Source organism: Misgurnus anguillicaudatus, chromosome 22, assembly GCF_027580225.2.
Source record: "Misgurnus anguillicaudatus chromosome 22, ASM2758022v2, whole genome shotgun sequence".
Lineage (NCBI taxonomy): Eukaryota > Metazoa > Chordata > Actinopteri > Cypriniformes > Cobitidae > Misgurnus > Misgurnus anguillicaudatus.
Genome location: NC_073358.2, coordinates 2016128 through 2037035, shown reverse-complemented (window position 1 = coordinate 2037035; position 20908 = coordinate 2016128). Strand labels below are relative to the sequence as shown.

The 20908-nt window shown below is 35.6% G+C and overlaps 1 protein-coding gene across 5 annotated transcripts in view; it reads left to right on the top strand.

The window, feature by feature from the left end:
• rgs3a (regulator of G protein signaling 3a) overlaps positions 1-20908 on the top strand; it is an 86264-nt gene that overhangs the window by 33753 nt on the left and 31603 nt on the right. For all 5 annotated transcript variants that reach the window (XM_055200307.2, XM_055200303.2, XM_055200304.2 and 2 more), the window contains exon 2: positions 1303-2004. In XM_055200307.2, the coding sequence (XP_055056282.2) occupies positions 1303-2004 (702 nt within the window). The remainder of the gene's footprint in view (positions 1-1302; positions 2005-20908) is intronic.

The window sequence follows — 20908 nt, the reverse complement described above, 5'->3', positions numbered from 1 at the left end:
TCCCAAACGAGGCATAAGGGTCTTATCTAGCAAAACAAATTTAAAATATGGACTTTTACCTACATTTTGGTCTTGCACTAGCCATGTGATGCGCCAGCGTGACGTTAGGTATTACGTAAAACATCATCTTGGAAGTCATGTGGGTGAGTAAATTATCTGGATTATGAAAGTGGAGTAATCCTTTAATTAAAAGGTTAAATAAATGCATGTTTTCAAAGTCACTGAGTAAATAATCATGATTATGATTTTCACCCATAATCGAGCAGCCGTAGCCTGTGAATATGCATTATCCATGACCTGCAGATCTTTTGATCTTTCAGCATCCGCTTTGACACAATGGCTGTGTACAGGTCACAGTTCAGAGCTGTAAGAGTCTTCATACGATTCATCACAACGTGCTCTACAGTGCCTCGTGTGGCCATGTGGAGAATGCCGCCTTTACCTGCACTGCATTATTTAATACGTTTTGACACTTTACAGAACACCGCACAACTTCCACGCATATTCTGCTGACTAATTCAAGAAGAAAAGGTTTTATCTGTTCACTTTGTTGACAAGTTGCATACTAGATTAATTTCCAGTCATTAGGTTGGACATCTTAGTGCGCTGAATGAATAATAGATGAGACGATTTCCTGGGAGCTGTTAAACGATTGTACAAGCACCTAATGTGAACTAATACCACACACTGTTATCGATTAGATCATTTGTGGTGTTTGCTAAAGCAAGCTTTATTGTAATCGTTGCTTGTATTAACATAACATCATTGCAGAAAATTTTTTCTAATCGAATTATTTACTTCATAAAACATTTTCTGCCTGCTGTCATTTAATCCATGTTTTACATCCAAACTCTGAACCTAACGCTGTTTATCAGCATCTTTAAGATTGCCGTAACCACAGCCGGAGGGAAATCAATTCCTCTCCGAGCTCCTCAGAAGGGTTTGCTCTTATAAAACAAGCTCAGTTTGCCACAAGACATGCTTTTCAAAGGTTATTGGATCACCAAGAAGTCACAAGATAGGATGCACACAACCCCTGCTCACATGATATACAAAATATTTTAGTTCACTCCTATCAATAAATAGAGCGGCACTATAAGAATGAAGCTCCTATCTCACCCGTGGTATTTTTAGGTCGTGCGAGAGAAACCCAGAGGCACAGAGGAAATTAGGGCTCAGTGCTTTTCAAGTATAACAATCTGAAATATGTGCACAAATGAAAAGCGACTCTTGAAAATTCAAACATAATTCGGTGTCCATGATAACATGCTGCGTTCTGACATCGAGTTCTGTTTTCCTCAGATGTGTGAACCCAAACAGGATGAGCCGCGTGACCTCGAGGGCCAGCGATTGACCCCTGAGGACGACCGGTCCCCTGGCAGCCCCCTAAACGCCGATGCGTGCACCCCGCCACCCGCCGATGTCACCCCGCTGGATGAGATCCTACCAACGCCTCCATCCTCCAAAGAGGGAGAAGAAACAGAGGGCGGCACGAACGAGGAAGATGAAGAGAGGAAGACTTGTGAAGATGATAAACAAGCTTTCATCAACAACGAAATCGCTGTCCCTCCGTCGTCTTCCTCGTCCTTCATCATTCCCGAGCTGCGTCTGGATCGGTCGTTCAGCACCGACGGCCTCTCCACCCCCGGCAGCGATGAAGAGGATGAGGATGATGACGAAGATGAGGAAGACGACGAGGAAGAGGAGGAAGACAGCGATGATAACTACCTGGAACGGCGGGACAGTAAGCGGAGGAGCATGGTGGAGGCCACATCCTGCGAGAAGCACGCGGGCGGACTCAGCGTGCAGAATTCACTACGCAGACGCACGCACAGCGAGGGCAGCCTGCTGCAGGACCCCCGCACCACCTGCTTCACATCAGACAACGCCATCAACTGTATGGATGCGTCAGGTACGCTTCCATCACCCAAAACCCTGAAGAAAGAGCTGATAAAGAACGGAGGGTCCATGCATCAGCTGTATATGCTGTTCTCTGGACGAAAAGTAAGTCTTATTCTCTTATTTACTGTACTCTGGTGGATTTGCCCAAATTATTCAAACTTCAGTTTATCATGGTAGTTGCTTTAACTAATTATTTGTGTGGTTTACTAAGACAGCGATGGGTTTGATTATCAAGCATTATGTTATGTTGGGGACGTTTTCATCCACTATGGGGTGCTTTTGAGTCTTAAATTGGCCACAGCTTTCTCTGTGTTTCACCAAATGAAATGATTTTTGGTGACAAATCATATATTGACACATATTTTGGGAAAATGCATCAAAAATACATAGTGGAAATATTCACTACCCTTTCGTTATGTTTGGGATAAAAAAAACATCCACTTAATTAAACAAAAATATAGCAGATCATATTTTGTTTTTGCATAAATCTATTAATCAACCCTAGTCCTGATCAAAACTACTTCATGTTTACAAAAATTCCAGGATTTTAACTCTTTAATTGCCAAGTTTATAAATATTGGGCCCTATTTTAACGGTCTAAGTGCATGGTCTAAAGCGCACGGCACACGGTCTAATCGGGCGTGTCCGATTTGCTAATTTAACGAGGGGAAAAATGGTTTATTTGACAAGCGCACGGCCTAAAAGGGTTGTTCCTATTCTCCTAATGAGTAATGGGTGTGTTTTGGGCGTAACGCCCAATAAACCAATGACAGTCTCAGCTCTTATCCCCTTTAAAAGCCAGTTGCGCCTGGTGTCATGCCTAATAGTTTAAGATTAATGTTAAAAAAATTGTTTTCATTTTTATTGAAATGGTTATTTTTTGGTATTAAAACCTTTAAAAGTCGTTTTCTTTCAGTCATAGATGTAAAATTAGCAGGCTTTTAATTGCTGTAAATGTATTGATATCCTACATAATCATTGTAATCTCATAAAATAATTTGCAAATATGCAAGAAAAGGTTTGTACTCTAAAAATACTAGAGATAAAGAATTTACAAACGTGCGGAGAGCCAAAGCATTTCAGCACTCGGACAGCGCCATGTTTTTTTTTAAAAGCATTACTTAAAAATGTTTCTCATCTCATCATATCCACAGGTACAGAGTCATCATATACAATAAATCCGTGAGGAAACATTCAAAAACATTTAAAAATAAAATAGATGCATTTGTTTTAAGCAAAACATTTATTTACTTACCAGGCTACAGGTGAAGCAGCTCTTTACGCCCTCTAACGTCTCATAATCTGTCCTCATTTATGTCCAAGAGACTCAATAATAATCGTTTACATTTTAATCCTTTAATTTTTCACATTTAAATGCATTTGTGCGCTGCTGTGCATCCATGTGTGTGATAAGCAAACGCGCGTTGTTGTCCCGTTTATAGGCGCATATTACTAATGCACTCATTAAATAACACAAACAATATTGCGCCATTGACTTTAGACCAGGTTTTAGTTGACCAATGGCGTAGTCTATTTTAGTTGTCTCAAAATAGCAACGCGCCAACAATGCGCCTGAACACACCTCGTTTACAGAGCCAGAACGCCCATGGGAGCAAAATTGGGCGCAAATGCATTTGCTATTTAAACAACGTGGCGCTAAATGTGAAAATGATCATTGCGCCAGGTTGATACTAGCAAAAGACAATTGTGTCGCACATTGCGCTGCATTGCACCGGGTGTATGATAGATCCCATTGTCACTGATTTAAAAAACAAACAAACACACAAATTGACTTATTTTCGATATAAAAAAAGTGATTGTAAACTGTTTTTTAAACCTCTTATCAGTCTTGGGCATGCAACGATTAGTAAAAACATAGGCTTTGATGCATTGTTAGTTTTTGTGTAGCCTCAGATTTTATGTTTGTGTGTGTGCCACGAACAATAAATGAGGGAGAAAAAACTATAAAATCTGACGCTGCACAAAAACTAACAATGCATCAAAGCCAATGTTTTTACTAATCTTTGACATGCCCAAGACTGGGATAAAAGCAAAAAAAATCACGTATGTATAATCGCGTTTTATATTGAAAATAAGTCAGTTTGTGTGTTTTTTTTACGCAAAATCACTGACATCATTTATGAACTTGGCAATTAAAAAGTTAAAATCCTGGAACTTTTGTAAGCATTTAGTAGTTTTGATCAGTACAGAGGTTGATTAATAGATTAATGCAAAAAATTGAATACATCTTTACAGCAGTTTAATTTATTGGATGTTTTCATCCAGGACATAACGAAAGGGTAGTAAATTTGAAGAATGCAGAAGGGTTAATATTAATAGAACTCATTTTAGTGTCACATTTCACACTTTTGACAGATCAGGGCCAAGAGAGTTTTCTCTTCTGATTTAAATGTAAGATTATAAAAAGCATGAAGTCATGAAGTTCATGATGAGAGGCTGTATTCACAGTAGGCCACGTGCAGATCCAGCATTTACCAGCAGGTGCATACCAGCCTGATCCTGACACCATCCATGTAAAACCTAAATATGTTATAACTCATTTTACACTGTTTGCAGTGATACATTGTCTTTGATAGCTTCTGGTTTTAAATAAGAGAACAATAATGAGAAATATGATGAAATGTCATAACTTAAAAGTTATATTTTCTCACACATTCTCTAAAATTTGTTCATCTCCCTTTTCTCTGGGATTTTTTTATTAAAGCTATAATGTTGACTAGAGAGCACAAGAATACTACAGTCAAAATAAATACTAATAAAAGGAGAAAAACAGCAGCACTTTAAAAAATATGCAGCATTTTTGTTGAATCAACATAATATTTGTATGTTTCTCGAACTTGAATTATGTCAACTTATCACAAGCCAAAACTTAAAATAGGAGGTTAAATTGACATGCAAAACCAAGTTGTTCATCCTGCAATTTTTAAAGTGCCTGCTGCACAAAAAAGTGTTTGAATATCGAAATGTTGAAAGTGTTCATGATAAAAGAGACGCTCACGTTCACAAAAGACACTCACTTAACACTAAACTCTGATTACACATGAGATGAAGCGATGTTTTATCATAAACCCCTTTGAAGCGTCTGCCGCAGGCACGTTTTTTGACATTACGCGTGATGCAGATAGGTTCACATGACGTGCCGAACACATATTTTGACATGATGAGCCACGCACATGATGGGCTAAATACATAATGTGACGAGTTTTGCATCGTGCTCTCTCGAAAAAAACTGGTTGTGATCATCCCATTTCTGAAAAAGTCTTAAATTCATGTAAACTGGTGAAAATCAAACATATTTGTGCCAACAGAATATCATATGATGACCATACAGCTAAACTACATGCTTCTGGTTTTATCTACATCAATTCAGTTCATGATAATCATAATAATTACATTAAAATAGGTTGTTAATAGCATTATTATGCATGCATGGATTCTGTATGATTCAATGCATTGTACGTGATCTCATTCAATGCAATAAGCATTTAATTTATATTTATCTATTTTATTGGCTTCAGTTAATCATATTAATCATGAACGGGTCTTTATATGTTGTAGGTCTGCTGCTTCCTTTAAATAATGCATACAGTTAATCACTGTAATGCTTTTCGAACCCATAATGCATTGCAAATCACTGTTAAGGTTGCTGTACGGTTGTCCTTTCAAAACAGGGGTTTGCAAAAAAAAGTAGTCTAAAATGTGTATTTTACTGAATAATTCATGTAAGTGGATTTTCAGAAACACAAGCTTTGCCTTTGTGCTTTTAAATCTTGTTTAAGTGCCATACTCCCTATAGTTGTGCATTTTAAAGCCATTACGATAAAACTTTATAAATCAGGGGTCTTCAACTACTCTTCCTCGAGGGCCAGATTTTAAAAAATGTAAATATAATGCGCACCAAACTTTTACCCCTATTTTTACCCCTAATATATTTATTTATGTTTACTTTGATCTATTTGACCTGTATAAAATATTAAATATGTTATAGGCTAACCTATGTTGTGATACTTTTTGTTATAGGTCATATATTAAAAAACAAAATAGATGCAAAAATCTTGTATCCAGTATTTTGCCTTTTAATTACTGAATATATATATTTCTTTTTTAATATTTTAAAAACAATTGCAGTTTAACATTGCAAGGGCCAAATGTTAATAGTTCAACTATGAACATTACACAAAAAAGTGCAAGTGTAAATAATCATAAATAATTAAAATAATCATAAATAATCAACACATGTATTTTTGTATAGCACAAACTGTAATGCAGAGCTTTTAATTTAAACTGCTTTTGTTTGTTTAACTTTCATTTATTAATTGTTACATTTCAAGTGAACATATGCATGCAATCACAACATATAGCCAGTCTTCTCCTAAAGACTAAAATTGCACTTCATGTTTTTTTATTATTATTTTTAAAATATATAGGCTATAAACCACCTTTCCAATGTACACGACATTCGGACACGACTGTTGGAGTTCACCCCCTAGTGGCAGTCATTTGACATTTCAGTTTAATTGTAAATCCTTGCCAAAATGGAAGAGAAGCTCATTCCAGCCTTCAATTTATGATTATTGACCATAGTGGAATAAATAAATGAATGCAAATGAATGAACCGGGGGGCCAGATAAAGATGATTGGGGGGCTGCAATTGACCCGTGCGCTGCCGGTTGACTAGCCCTGCTATAAACTAAAGAAAAATATTTTCTGAAATAATCTGCATTATTTTACATTTACAGTGCTACATTTATTATACATTTGTTTGACATTTTAAACATTTAATGTATTCATACTGTATTTATGCATCATTGCATATATCATTTGCTTTATGTCAGTAAGGCTTTACTATCCAGTGTTTGTCGACTAGGTGGCACTGTGTGTGTTTGTTTTACTCTCAAGCCAGATTCGCTCAATATTTAAAGCATTTTCCCGGCTGAACTTTAACCAACATCTAGAGTCGGCTATTTTAAGAACACTGGTGTTTACTTGTGCTGGACTGTGTTTGTGAACGAGAGCGCGAGTATCTAAAGTCAAGTTTACATTCGCTTGACAATTATAAATAGTTGTTATTTTGTGTGCTTTTAAGCTAATGATCTACGAGTTTTACGTCTGCGTTCACGACTCCAGATGATTTGGATCCTTAAATGGCCGTGTGCTCGTGTAGGAGGAAGGAATGCACAGGACCCTCGAGCGTGCACGAGTATGTGTACGTGTGTGTGTGTTGGTCTTGGCAGATTCTCGAGCCGATTTTACGTCATGGGTCTTACTTTTTTACATCTCGCTTCCTTCGTTTATTTCACCTGACTGTAAATCACAGCAAATTCCTGAAAGCCAGCGAGAAGGTCGTTTGTTACCTCTTGCTTTTTTTATTTTTCTCATCCTTTGCTTCAGTCTTTGCAGTCGTGTGGTTTGTTTTTACAGCGCAGATGCAGACAGGTGCAGAGCGATCGCTGTTTGACAGATCAGGGTCAAGGGAGTTTTTTCTTCTGATTTATGTGCAAGATTAGAAAAACTATGAAGTAATGTGGTTTAAGAGGGGCACCATATAGCACAAAGCATTGATGACCTCATTGTTTTTTGGTTACAAAGTAATAAAAATAATAAGGCACAAATCATTAGCATTAAATGCCATCATTCCTTTAAAGGTCCCTGTGCAGCATGAATAATGATGTGGCTATTGATCTGAATGAAAGACCATCTGTTTTACAATAAACTATTAATTTACATTTAATAACAGTTATGCATTTGACAGACACTTTCATCTAAAGCGACTTATAGTGCATTTAACATATTCATTTGTTTACGCTGACTTTTTATGTACCGACTGAGCTACATTGTTGCTGTTTAATTGTGAAAGTGTCTGCCATATGCATGGGTGTAAATGTGTGTTATTAAACACTTAAGCTGGATTGATGTAGAAAGCGGTCATGGGTAAAGTGTGCAGCCCTCAATGAGGGCGCCATTAAATCCATCAGAGTTCAATATTAACAGATGGACCTGTGCCAGCTAGATAATTTGCTGTTTCTGTCTGTAATATTTGTTGATTATAAGGCTGAGCTATAAAAAACTGAAAATTGTGTCATCGCAATTGTTGGGATTTTATATTCTCTGTGCAAAATACACCATGTGCAATGCATTTGGCCATTTAGTGTATGAAACTCACACTGTAAAAAATATGTATATATACTCACCTAAAGGATTATTAGGAACACCATACTAATACTGTGTTTGACCCCCTTTCGCCTTCAGAACTGCCTTAATTCTACGTGGCATTGATTCAACAAGGTGCTGAAAGTATTCTTTAGAAATGTTGGCCCATATTGATAGGATAGCATCTTGCTGTTGATGGAGATTTGTGGGATGCACATCCCGGGCACGAAACTCCCGTTCCACCACATCCCAAAGATGCTCTATTGGGTTGAGATCTGGTGACTGTGGGGGCCATTTTAGTACAGTGAACTCATTGTCATGTTCAAGAAACCAATTTGAAATGATTTGAACTTTGTGACATGATGCATTATCCTGCTGGAAGTAGTCATCAGAGGATGAGTACATGGTGGTCATAAAGGGATGGACATGGTCAGAAACAATGCTCACGTAGGCTGTGGCATTTAAACGATGCCCAATTGGTACTAAGGGGCCTAAAGTGTGCCAAGAAAACATCCCCCACACCATTAAACCACCACCACCAGCACAGTGCTAACAAGGCATGATGGATCCATGTTCTCATTCTGTTTAGACCAAATTCTGACTGTCTCAACAGAAATCGAGACTCATCAGACCAGGCGACATTTTTCCATTCTTCAACTGTCCAATTTTGGTGAGCTCGTGCAAATTGTAGCCTCTTTTTCCTATTTGTAGTGGAGATGAGTGGTACCCGGTGGGTTCTTCTGCTGTTGTAGCCCATCCGCCTCAAGGTTGTGCGTGTTGTGGCTTCACAAATGCTTTGCTGCATACCTCGGTTGTAACGAGTGGTTATCTCAGTCAAAGTTGCTCTTCTATCAGCTTGAATCAGTCGGCTCATTCTCCTCTGACCTCTAGCATCAACAAGACATTTTCACCCACAGGACTGCCGCATACTGGATGTTTATCCCTTTTCACACCATTCTTTGTAAACCCCAGAAATGGTTGTGCGTGAAAATTCCAGTAACTGAGCAGATTGTGAAATACTCAGACCGGCTTGTCTGGCAACAACAACCATGCCACGCTCAAAACTGCCATGTGATTGGTTGATTAGATAATTGCATTAATGAGAAATTGAACAGGTGTTCCTAATAATCCTTTAGGTGAGTATATATTTATTTATATTTTTATATATTCTTTATTATATATTAACAATAAAAATGGGTATATTTATAAAAAAATCTGAAATGTATATATGTGTGTGTGTTTAAATATACATAATAATTACACACAGTACACACACATATATTGGGCAAAAATGCAAAAAAAAAAAATCGCAATTAATCGCAATTAATCTTTGCCCAGCACTAATTTTTATGTTTAACTTTAGAAAAACAAGTTTAACAATTTCAACTTGTTTTTATAAGTTATGTCAACTTATCACAAGCCAAAACTTAACATTGTTGGTTGATTTGATTTGTTTAAACCTCATGCTGCATTTGTTTTACAGCATAGAAGCGTTGTGTTGTCCTAATTGGAAAAGTTTTTTTGTAAATACATTACATGTCTTCCATTGTTTTTTAATGTGATGAATGAAATTGAGTTGCCCGGACGTCTAATAGTGGTGTTTAGTTTGTGAAGACAGAAAGGCGCGTGATGCTGTGACCTCATGGAGAGATGCAGCTCAGCGTTGTACTGACGCCTGCATTCACCATAAAGAATCAAATGACGCAGATGAAATTTTAAATGTCATTATTGAGTCAGGAAAGTCAAATCTATACCACTTTCTTTCTTTTGTAAAACACAACAGCTGGATATAATGAAGAAAAATCTGAACTGCAGTGGTTGGTCCAAAGTATTTGGCACCAAGGTCTGGGATATGCCACTTTTTAAAATGTGTTTGTGAGCCTGGACCACAAAACAAGTCATAAGGGTAAAAGCTGAGTTGAATAATAAGTTTCCATTGATGTTTGGTTTGTTAGGATTGGACAATATTTGGCAGAGATATTTGAAAATCTGGAATCTGAGGCAGCCAAAAATTTAAATATTGACTAAATTGCCATTAAAGTTGTCGAAATTAAGTCTTTAGCAATGCATATTACTTATGATAATTTTTTTATATATTTGTTTTAGGAAATTTATAAAATATTTTATTAACATCCTAAGGATTTTTGACAGTAAAAAATTCTATAATTTCGACCCATACAATGTATTGTTGGCTTTTGCTACAAATATACCCAAACTACTTATGACTGTTTTTTTGGTCCAGGGTCACATGTGTATAATAAAATACTATGTGCGTATACAATTCACAATAATTTAATGTAATGCAAGTAGTATGGAATATAATAATAACAATAATTTATTATATATATATATATATTATTATTATAATATATATATATATATTATGACCTTATGTAAATGTAACATCTGTCTAGGGACTGCAGGTGGAAATTAGCATTTCTTTGCTATAACCTGGCACATGACATCTCTCTTTTCTTAGATTAATGTTCCCTGTGCATTGTCCCTGATTAAGTAATAAACTCATTCATTCATTCATTCATTAGTCATTATGAAGTGGACAGGATCTTCTGCAAAAAAATATCTAATTTTTTATATAAGAAAGTCATTCATGTTTAGAAAGTAAAAACAACTATTATTATCCTCAGCTATTGTAAACTATTCATTTGATTTATTTGATCTGAAGAAAAACTTCTCAAGCAGGTCCAGAATTAAAAAGACATCAATGCATAACAGTTACAAAGCAGCAAATCTGAAAGAGAAGAATATGTTGAAACTCTTCTCTCATGAGACTGCTATCTCATAAAGAAACGCTCTGGTCATATTTCACTATAGATAACATTAGCTCAAGATTCATCGCTCATGTAGATACATCACAAATCACTTCTAGCATCTGCAGAGAGCCGTGGCCATCCATCTTTGTCAAAGTGCTCAGTAAACAACCTTTCCAGCAGACATAAATGAAAACTGCCAAAATAGTTGAGCTGGATTTGTGTATGTGAGCAGATTATTATGTGTGAAAGTGCTCGACTATACAGAAATGAGATTAAATGGAGAGCAAATGGAAACTTTTGCTTAAAGGGATAGTTCACCCAAAAATGAAAATTCAGTTATCATTTCCTGACCCTCACAATGTCCTAAACCTGGACTCTAAATTCTGCTGGATTATTTTTAACCCAACGCTTGGTAAATATTGGACAGAACACATGTTGGGTTAATAAATAAACCTATTCTGGGTTGTTTCAATGCAATGCTATAGGTTGTTTCAAGTCATGCTTGGGTTAACAACAACCCAGCACAGGTTTATTTATTAACCCAACATGTGTTTTGTATATTTACCCAGCATTGGGTTAAAAATAAACCAGCAGAATTTAGAGCAGGGCTAGTCAACTGGCAGCCCACGGGCCAATTGCGGCCCTCCAATCATCTTTGTGCGGCCCACCAGGCATCTTTGTCTGATTTAAAATCAGCATGGTTACTTTTACCTTTCCACAGTACATGACAAATGACGGACGATAAACCAGAAGGAGAGATGGAAAGGGGCTGCATGGGGTGCCAACCATCTGCAGTGCATAATTATTGAATCCAATTTGAGGTTTGGATGCAACCCCCCCCCAAAAAAAAAAAAACATGTGTGACTACACTGCATGTGACACGTCGACTAGAATTAATGTATTTTAATTGTTTTCCAATCAAAACACTGTGCGCAAGGTGAAAATTATTAATCCATTTTTTGTTTGCCTTTATCAGTAACACTTGAATCTTTTAAAAACGATTGATTACTGATAAGTAAATAAATAAGTATAAATATATTCATAGATTAAAGTAAAATGAGCTTTGTTATGATTAAACTTTTTACCATTTAAATTAAGTTTCATTATGACTGCCACTAGGGTGCGAACTCCAACAATCGTGTCCGAATGTAGTGTACAAGGCAGTTTAGCCGATATATCTTTAAAATATTAAAAAAGAAAACATTAAGTGCATTTTTAGTCATTACGAGAAGACTGGCCAATACTTGAAATGTAACAATTTATAAAAGTTAAAGAAGTTTGAGAGCTTTACATTACAGTTATTGCTATACAAAAATTCATGTGTTGATTATTTACACTTGCACTTTTTTTGTGCAATGTTCATAGTTGAACTATTAACATTTGGCTCTTGCAATGTTAAACTGCAATTGTTTTTAAAATATTGAAAAAAGAAAATACGAGTTTTCAGTCATTAAAAGGCAAAATATTGGATACAAGAAGTGTGAATCTATTTTGAAAAACGTATTTAATATATGACAAAAAGTAACGAAAACAACATGAGTTATAACATAAATATATAATAATAATAATATATAATAGGTAAAAGTAAACACTATATAAAAGGTGGGGTAAAAAGTTTGGCACACATCATATTTACAGTTTTAAAATCTGGCTCTTGAAGAAGAGTATTTAGGGCTCTATCATACACCCGGCGCAATGCAGCGCAATGCGTGACACAAGTTTCTTTTGCTAGTTTCAACCCAACACAATTATCATTTTCACGTTTAGCGCCATGTTGTTTAAATAGCAACTGCATTTGTGTCCATGGGCGTTCTGGTCTGAAAACGAGGTGTGTTCAAGGTGCATTGTTGGCGCGTTGCTACTTTGAAGCAATAAAATAAGACTACGCCATTGACCAACTAAAACCTGCTCTAAAGTCTAAAGTCAATGACACAATATTGTTTTTTGTTATTTAAAGAGTGCATTTGTAATATGCGCCTATAAATGGGACAACAACGCAGGTTTGCTTATCACACACATGGATGCGCAGCAGCAAAAAAAAGCTTTTAAATATAAAAGATTAAAGGATTGAATGTAAAAGATTTTTATTGAGTCTCTTGGACATAAATGAGGACAGATTATGAGACGTTAGAAGACGTAAACAGTAATTAAATGTTTTGCTTTAAACAAATGCATCTATTTTTAAATGTTTTTTTTTTAAATGCTTCCCCACAAATTTATTGTATATGATGACACTGTACCTGTGGATATGGTGAGATGAGAACCTTTTTTAAGTAATGCTTTTAAAAAAAACATGCCACTGTCCGGGTGCTGAAACAGCTCTCTGCACGTTTGTAAATTCTTTATCTCTTTTTAGAGTACAAACCTTTTCTTGCAAATTATTTTATGAGATTACATTGATTATGTAGGATATCAATACATTTACAACAATTAAAAGCCTGCTATTTTTACTTCCACAACTAAAACAAACGTCTTTTAAAGGTTTTAATCCAAAAAATAAGAATTTCAATAGAAGTGAAAACAACACAATTATTTAACATTAATCTTAAATAAGGGGTCTTTTCTTTCTCCGCTTAGTTTTTCAGTACAAAGTCCGTCATCTAAATAGGGATTAGACATAGCGCCAGCGCAACTGGCTTTTAAAGGGGATGAGAGATAAGACACTTATTGGTTTATTGCACATTACACCCAAAACACACCCATCACTCATTAGAAGAATAGGAACAACCCTTTTGACCTTGCGCTCGGCGCATAAACCATTTTTCCCGCCGTTAAATTAGCAAAAGTGAAATCGGACATGACTGTTTAGACAGGTACGCTTTAAACAATGTGCTTAGATTGTTAAAATAGTGCCCATTTAGTAGTGTAGATTCTAATACAATTTCTTTTCCCTACTAAGGAAGTCAATGGGTCCCATCGACTTGTTAATATCTTAAAAAAAAGAAATTCATACAGGTTCATGTACATGAGGGTGAGGAGGAAATGATGACCGAATTTTTATTTTGTGTGAACTATAAGTTTAAGTCTCCTGAAAAAAATGTCGTATTACCACCTTGGGTGTGCATTTTTCTCAAATAAATCAACGCCCCATCATCAATTATTCCTACATGCAATCTTCTTACAACATCATGCTCTTAATGGATATTAACAGTTGTCTCATTTGTTGCCATGTTGATTTTTTCCAAGCAGTTTTAGGAGAAACATCTGAGCATCTGTGCAGATTGAGAGAATCTGAGAAATGTCAATAAAATACTGGAAATCCAGACGTACTGAACACAAACATATCAATGATAAGTCTATCCAAACATTTGACTCATGCACTTCAGTGTGTTATCCATCCCGTAACATTTCTGCTGGGCTCATGAAAGAAACCTTAAATCACATGCTTAACAAATAAAGAGACGTGCTAATATTCATCCAGAATATTATAAAAAGCCTTTTTACAACATCATTTATCATCCAGACACTTACATCACTTAGTTTAGACCGTAAATTTTGGACTATTCTCATTTTTCTACAGTAAAGTACAAATGTAGTTTATCTGTGTTAATGTTTGTTTACTGTACATCCTACAGTGCTTGTCTCTGTTATGGCCGTCTGTGTGTATGTGATAGTGAAAACAGATTTGGACAAAAGGTCGCAAGGTCGCTCTGCTTCGGGTCACTTTACAGTCCAAATCAGACGACCTCAATGCGTAATGCATAAATATTGACTTTGTGAGCAAACATGAGTGTTGTGATGTACCATTGAACATTTAAAGAGAGATTCCAAAACAAAACCAGTTTAGAGTAGAAAATGTCCTGCTGTTTACATCATTTTCCACTCACATCCTGAAGTTTGTGTTGCTTTGGTTGAACAGACACATGCGTGTAGACGTGACTTATTTATGTTTGCAGTGATGTCACCATAAGTGATCCCATTGCTCTTGTTTGTCTTTCAGATGATACATTGAATTTTACCATCATTTACCACCAGCAAAGCTTTCTAGTGTTACTGGAAGTGTGCGTGTTTCAAGTTATCAAGCTGTAAAAAGGATAGTTGTTATGTTATGTGCTTAAATGATGCAGGAAGGAAAATCATGATTTGAAGATTTGCGGCTATGGAAAGTTTGCCAGTAAAAGCACTTTAGTTCACAATAACACTAAACTGTGGTTGTTGTGATATTGTTATCAGGGACTGATAAAACCACTGTTTAAGTTCTTAATAAGCAACAAAATGTTTAGCTTGCAGACAATGCCGACTTTTTATTACCCTTCCAGTAAAATAATAAAATATGCAGAAGCATTTAAATTAGAGATGTGCACATGTATCCAAATAAATTCAGTGATTTTATACATTATAAACAATGCTGTTAACTTTTTTAGCATTTGAATTTGATTGTTTATTGTCTCTGTGTAACTATTATCTCTCAAACCTCCAAACAACAACATATTTAGGGCAAATATATGTTGTTTAAATGCATAAGCTTTTTCCAAGCTGGGGTTCAAGTGTTGAATTAAAAAAAATAAACCAATTATAATTAAGAAGAAAAAAATACCAGATGAAGATCCAATAGAAAATAACAATAACTCTGTAAAGACAACTGATAAGAACAGATGCAAAATAAATGCTTTTGAAATTATACGTTCAAATGTGCCAATAAGTTATTACAATATTTACTTAAAGGTGCCAAAGAATGCATTGTAATAATCTGTTAAATTGTTTTCTGATATCTACATAGAAGGTTTGTGACTTTATTAAGTGAAAAAATGATCCAGAGTCAGTTTTACATGTCCATTTACAACCCTTTATAATGAAATGGTCTATTATTACCTTATTTGAAAGGGTCATGAATAATAATGTTGAGCTCTGCTCTGATTGGCTGTTTCTCCTTCAGTAGCTCTGTGTGTATGTAAACAGATCTTATGTTTGAGTCTGATGAAGATGAAGATACAGATTTTGAGGAATAATCAATTGTTTGGAGATTGTTAATGGACGTTTCTGATTAGTAAGTTTGTGTTTTTTTTTCAGTATCGACCTGAAAATCATAACTATAACTTTAATAGTAGAACATTAGACTAAACATTAGCATATCCTTAACTAGAATTTAAACAACATTGTACTTAATTTATTGTGTAATCTAATATTGGGGGCATCTCGACTGTAACGTCACAGTTGGTGTTATGTTGAGATTGGTCTGTTTTAGGGATTCGAAAATTTCATATCATAATTATAGTGACCAAAGTTATCACGGTTATCAATATTATCATGGTTTTCTTAAATTGAGATGGATATGTTCAAAAAGAACTGATACACACACTGAAAACATTTGAACAAGTTTTATTTTTGAAAATCAGCAAACAACGAATACAATTATGCACTTTTTTAAGCATTAACATTAAATTAGGTGTGTCCAGCCTTTTTTGTGTGTTTTAAAATGATAAAGCCGACAAGACCTACCTGCTAAAAAACATTTTTTTTTAACAAAATACTGTTATATTTTTTAATAAAACTTTAAATGTGTGAGGAGGACTATCTCTAGTTGAATTTAGGGCTGTCACCATTACTCCATTCTTTTTGAGGAGTTAAAAAAATCATTGAGTACATGTCGAGTACTCCTTATAACGGAATAGCGGAGATGCGGTTTTGATGAAATAAACTAGAAAACATTATCAGAAGCATCTCTCTCTCTCTCTCTCTCGTTCGGTCGGTCGATCATTCGCGCGCACAAACACCGTGCGTGTGGATCAACTCCTGCATGAAGGCAAGAATGTGCATCCAAATTTCGGAAGTTAGACGACTCCGCTGCAGCGGGCAGGCATAAGATTTATAAAAACACACTTGAGAAGAAATGCGCAGCAACTCAAAAAGACTTGTTTCTAAGACCATAATGCCAATTTGGCGCTTTGTTTTTCGAAGCTCGTGGAGGCTTGGAGCAGCATACACAGTTATTAACTTATGTGCGATCTACCGGCATTGCATTTGCGATCGACTGGTCGTATTGGACACCCCTGCATTAAATGAACATTAACATGGAGCCCTGAGATGTATGAACCTGTTTTAAAGAACAGTACCTTACATAAGAACATCAAATGCACACATAAGCAACACATTAAAACACAGTGCACCTGTTACTGCCTCCGCCACGCCTTCTCGTGCAAAAAACAATGTTGCATGCGCGCGCCTGCGTCAAGCTGATTCTGGCTGGACAGGATTTACCACGAGTTTTCAAAATCACGATAATCAAACACGGTTGTAATGATAATTACATTTTAAACGATAATACTAACCGTCAGGACATTTTATCATGGTTAATCGTGAAACTGGTAATTGTCCCATCCCTAGTCTGTTTTCCAGCAGTCTTTTAATAATTATAATTCGTTACATTTATATAGCGCTTTTCCAGTGCTCAAAGCGCTTTACATATGAATGGGGGAAACTCCTCAACCACCACCAATGTGCAGCATCCACCTGGATGATGCGACGGCAGCCATATTGCGCCAGAACGCTCACCACACACCAGCTTATTAGTGGAGAGGAGACAGAGTAATATAGCCAATTAGTATGAGGGGATGATTAGTAGGCCAATGGGCAAGTTTGGCCAGGATGCCGGGGCACACCCCTACTCTTTTTCGAAGGACATCCTGGGATTTTTAATGACCACAGAGAGACTTTTGCATGCACAAGGAGGAAACAATCGTGTTTAAGGCTCACAATATGTCATTACCATGTACACAACTCTTATTATACATCTATGGCTAGAAAAATACAGTTTTATATTCTACGGTACCTTTAAAATCTCAGGAGGTACTTCAAGTAAATAATTTAGGTCTAGAGGTTTCTGTTGACCAAAAGTCTGAAAAGTATGTTATAAAACATACTGGAAGTTTGTGAACTCAAAACTTTCTTTTTTATCCAAAAAAGTTTTTTTGAACCTCTTCATCCATAAGTTTTAAATTATCTGATGGCATAGAGTGAGTTATTATTACAATATTATTGCATGAGAAAAATCCCCATAACTCCATCGGGACGCAGAAACAATGCAGTGCTGCAGCTTGACTGAAACCTGAGCAATCTCACTTCATCCCAGATGTATATGACATCCTTCCTTTAACTGAACACAGAATTTTTTAAATACATTTGGGGCCCTTTTTACACCTGGCATCAAGATGCGATTTGGTCGATCAGGCAAGTTGACGAAGCAAAATTCAGGTGTAAATGGGGTGCGAGACTTTTTAAGCTCGTTCACTTTTGACCACATTGAGAGGTAGTTAAAAACGCATTTGACCAAATTGCTTTTTGGTCGAATGTGTTCCAGCAGCCACAAAAGACTGCCTACTTTCTGCCTGTTCATCTACAGTATGTGTGATGTACCGAGCACAATGTTTTTCCATCGGTCCTTACTTTTAGTACGAACCCATGATGTTCAATGCTTTCTTTAGGCTGTCATTGATCAAACTAAAGCTGCTGCTCTCCGACGCTTTCATTTCCATTTCATTTTGCGAGTGTGTGAAAGTTGCTCGAGTTTATTCTATTAATTTATCTGAAATATCAGAAAAAAGCTCTTACATGTACATCTACAAAATGTTGTGCAGCATGTTTACTAGCAATACAAGCAGCGGACTCTGACATAATATTACTGCAAAAAATAACTTTCTTACTTAGTATTTTTGTCCTGTTTTCAGTAAAAATATATAAAAATTCTTAATTTAAGATGCTTTGGATGAGCAAAATGTCCAAAGAAAACAAGTCTCGTTTTTAGAACAAAAACATCAAATTCAAGTGATTTTGTGCATAAAACAAGCAAAAAAAAAAAAATCTGCCAATGGGGTAAGCAAATTTTTCTTGAAATTTTCTTGAATTTAGTGTTTAAGAAAAATGTTCAAGATTTTTTTTGCTTACCCATTAGCAGATTTTTTTTGCTTGTTTTATGCACAAAATCACTTAAATTTGATCTCTTTCTCAAGAAAAAGGATCTTAATTTAAGAATTTTTAGATATTTTTACTGAAAACAAGACAAAAATACTAAGATTTTTTTTCTTGAAAATAATTTCTTTTTTTTGCAGTGAGTGTACTTAGTATTTTTGTCTTAATTATAGAAGAAAAATCTACACATTTTTAAATCAAGATGCATTTTCTAGATGAGCCAAATGACCTAATAAAATAAGTTTAGTTTTTAGATAAAAATTTACAATTTAAGTGAATTTGTGCTTAAAACAAGCTAAAAATCTGCCAATGGGTTAAGAAACTTTTTCTTTAATTTAATATTTTTTTCTTACCCCATTGGCACATTTTTTGGGGGCTTGTCTTAGACACAATTCACTTTTATTTGATATTTTTTGTCTAAAAACTAGACTTATTTTCTTATCATTTGATGTCAAATCCCCTCAGCTCTTCATGCGTCACAGGCGCTGGGTTGTGGGCTGTATTTGTTTCCGTATGTTGTACCCCAGCTTTGGTTGCTATAGCAGATGTGGTGCCAGTATGGTTGTTTTGACAGGGCAGCACATGCTTTGGGTCACTGTACAATGTACAGTAAGTCAGTGATGCAGTGTAAGTGTTCATAAATGAGTTAAACCCTCTGTGTTACAGTCAGTTACCGTAAGTCACGTCTATGCTGCCATGGTTTCAAAACTTAAACCAAAGACCACATGGCACTGTGATGATGGATATCCAACGTGTGCAGAAGTGTTGAGAGTTAGGTTTTGATTTTATTACACTGCACAAGTCTGCTCCTGAACCTGCTGCACCACACAAATTATTCACATTATTTCCATCATGATACTTAAATAAATGTTGTCTGAGCATTTCAGAATGAACTTTGTTGAAGATTGTGTGTAATATCATATAGTGCAACCAACAAAACTATTATTATTTATCTGAATAGTGTTTGAGGCCAGAAGTGACATCATTTAGCAGCATGCATGCTTGTTGTAAGGGGTCAAGGGTTTTAAGGGGTCAAGGATGATGTCTTATTTTAATTATAGTGACCAAGGCTGATCTCTACTGTTCTTAAGGTATTTTCTTAAAGGAAAAAACAATTAGAAATTATTTTGAGGGCAGTAAGTAGCTGTACACTTTCTTATTTATTAAATTTAATTATAAACGATTGTGATTGTGAAACTTTTTAGCATTTGAATTTGATTGTTAGTGTGTCTGTGCAACTTTTATCTCTCAAACTCCCAAAACAACATATTTAGGACAAATATTATGTCATTAAAATGAAATTAGTATTTTCCAAACTGGGGGTCGTGAGCCAATCTATCAATTACAATTAAGAAAAACAAAAGTACCAGATGAAGTTCCAATAACAGGTAATAATAGCAATAACTATATAAAATACTACATACTTTAATACGGTTGAAAAATAAATGTTTTTGAAATTAATCATTCAAATGTGCTGTTAAATTATTAAAATATTTATATTTATATTAAAAGTAAACAATTAAGGTCAAATGTGTTTGGCCGAAAAACAAGTTTGAAAACTCCTGGCTTACGATGTATTATAAGTTTGAGCATTCCAAGCTCAAAAAACTTTTATTGAACCTCTTCATCCATAGGTTTTCAATTCTCAAAGTTATTATTACAGTATTATCGCATGAGAAAAAATCGGCATAATCCCATCGGGACGCAGAAACAATGCTCTGCTGCAGCATGACTGAAAGCTTAGCAACCTCACGTCATCCCAGATGTATGACATCCTTCCTTAAACTGAAAAAGTACAGGAGTTTCATTAAGATCTACTTACGTTGCATCAGGTTTCTTTTAATTCCTTGTTTTTGCAATTTTGATCATTATACAGCCAATCACAGACGTGCCTGATGAGCGCATCAATGTAACTTTTAAAAAACACAGTTTTTCATTAATGTGTGCAATAGCAATTAAATGAACTCCTAAAAACTCCTTTTTGTCTTTGTAGTCCATGAGAATATGGCCTATAAAAAGGTTTTAATGTATTCTATTAATGGTGGTTAATAATAATGCATGACGCCTCTGTGTTGATACACTGTTTTTACACTAAGTTTAGATCAAAATGTCTTTTCTTTGCATCTGGTCAGGTGTGTACAACTTATTGACTGGTATGT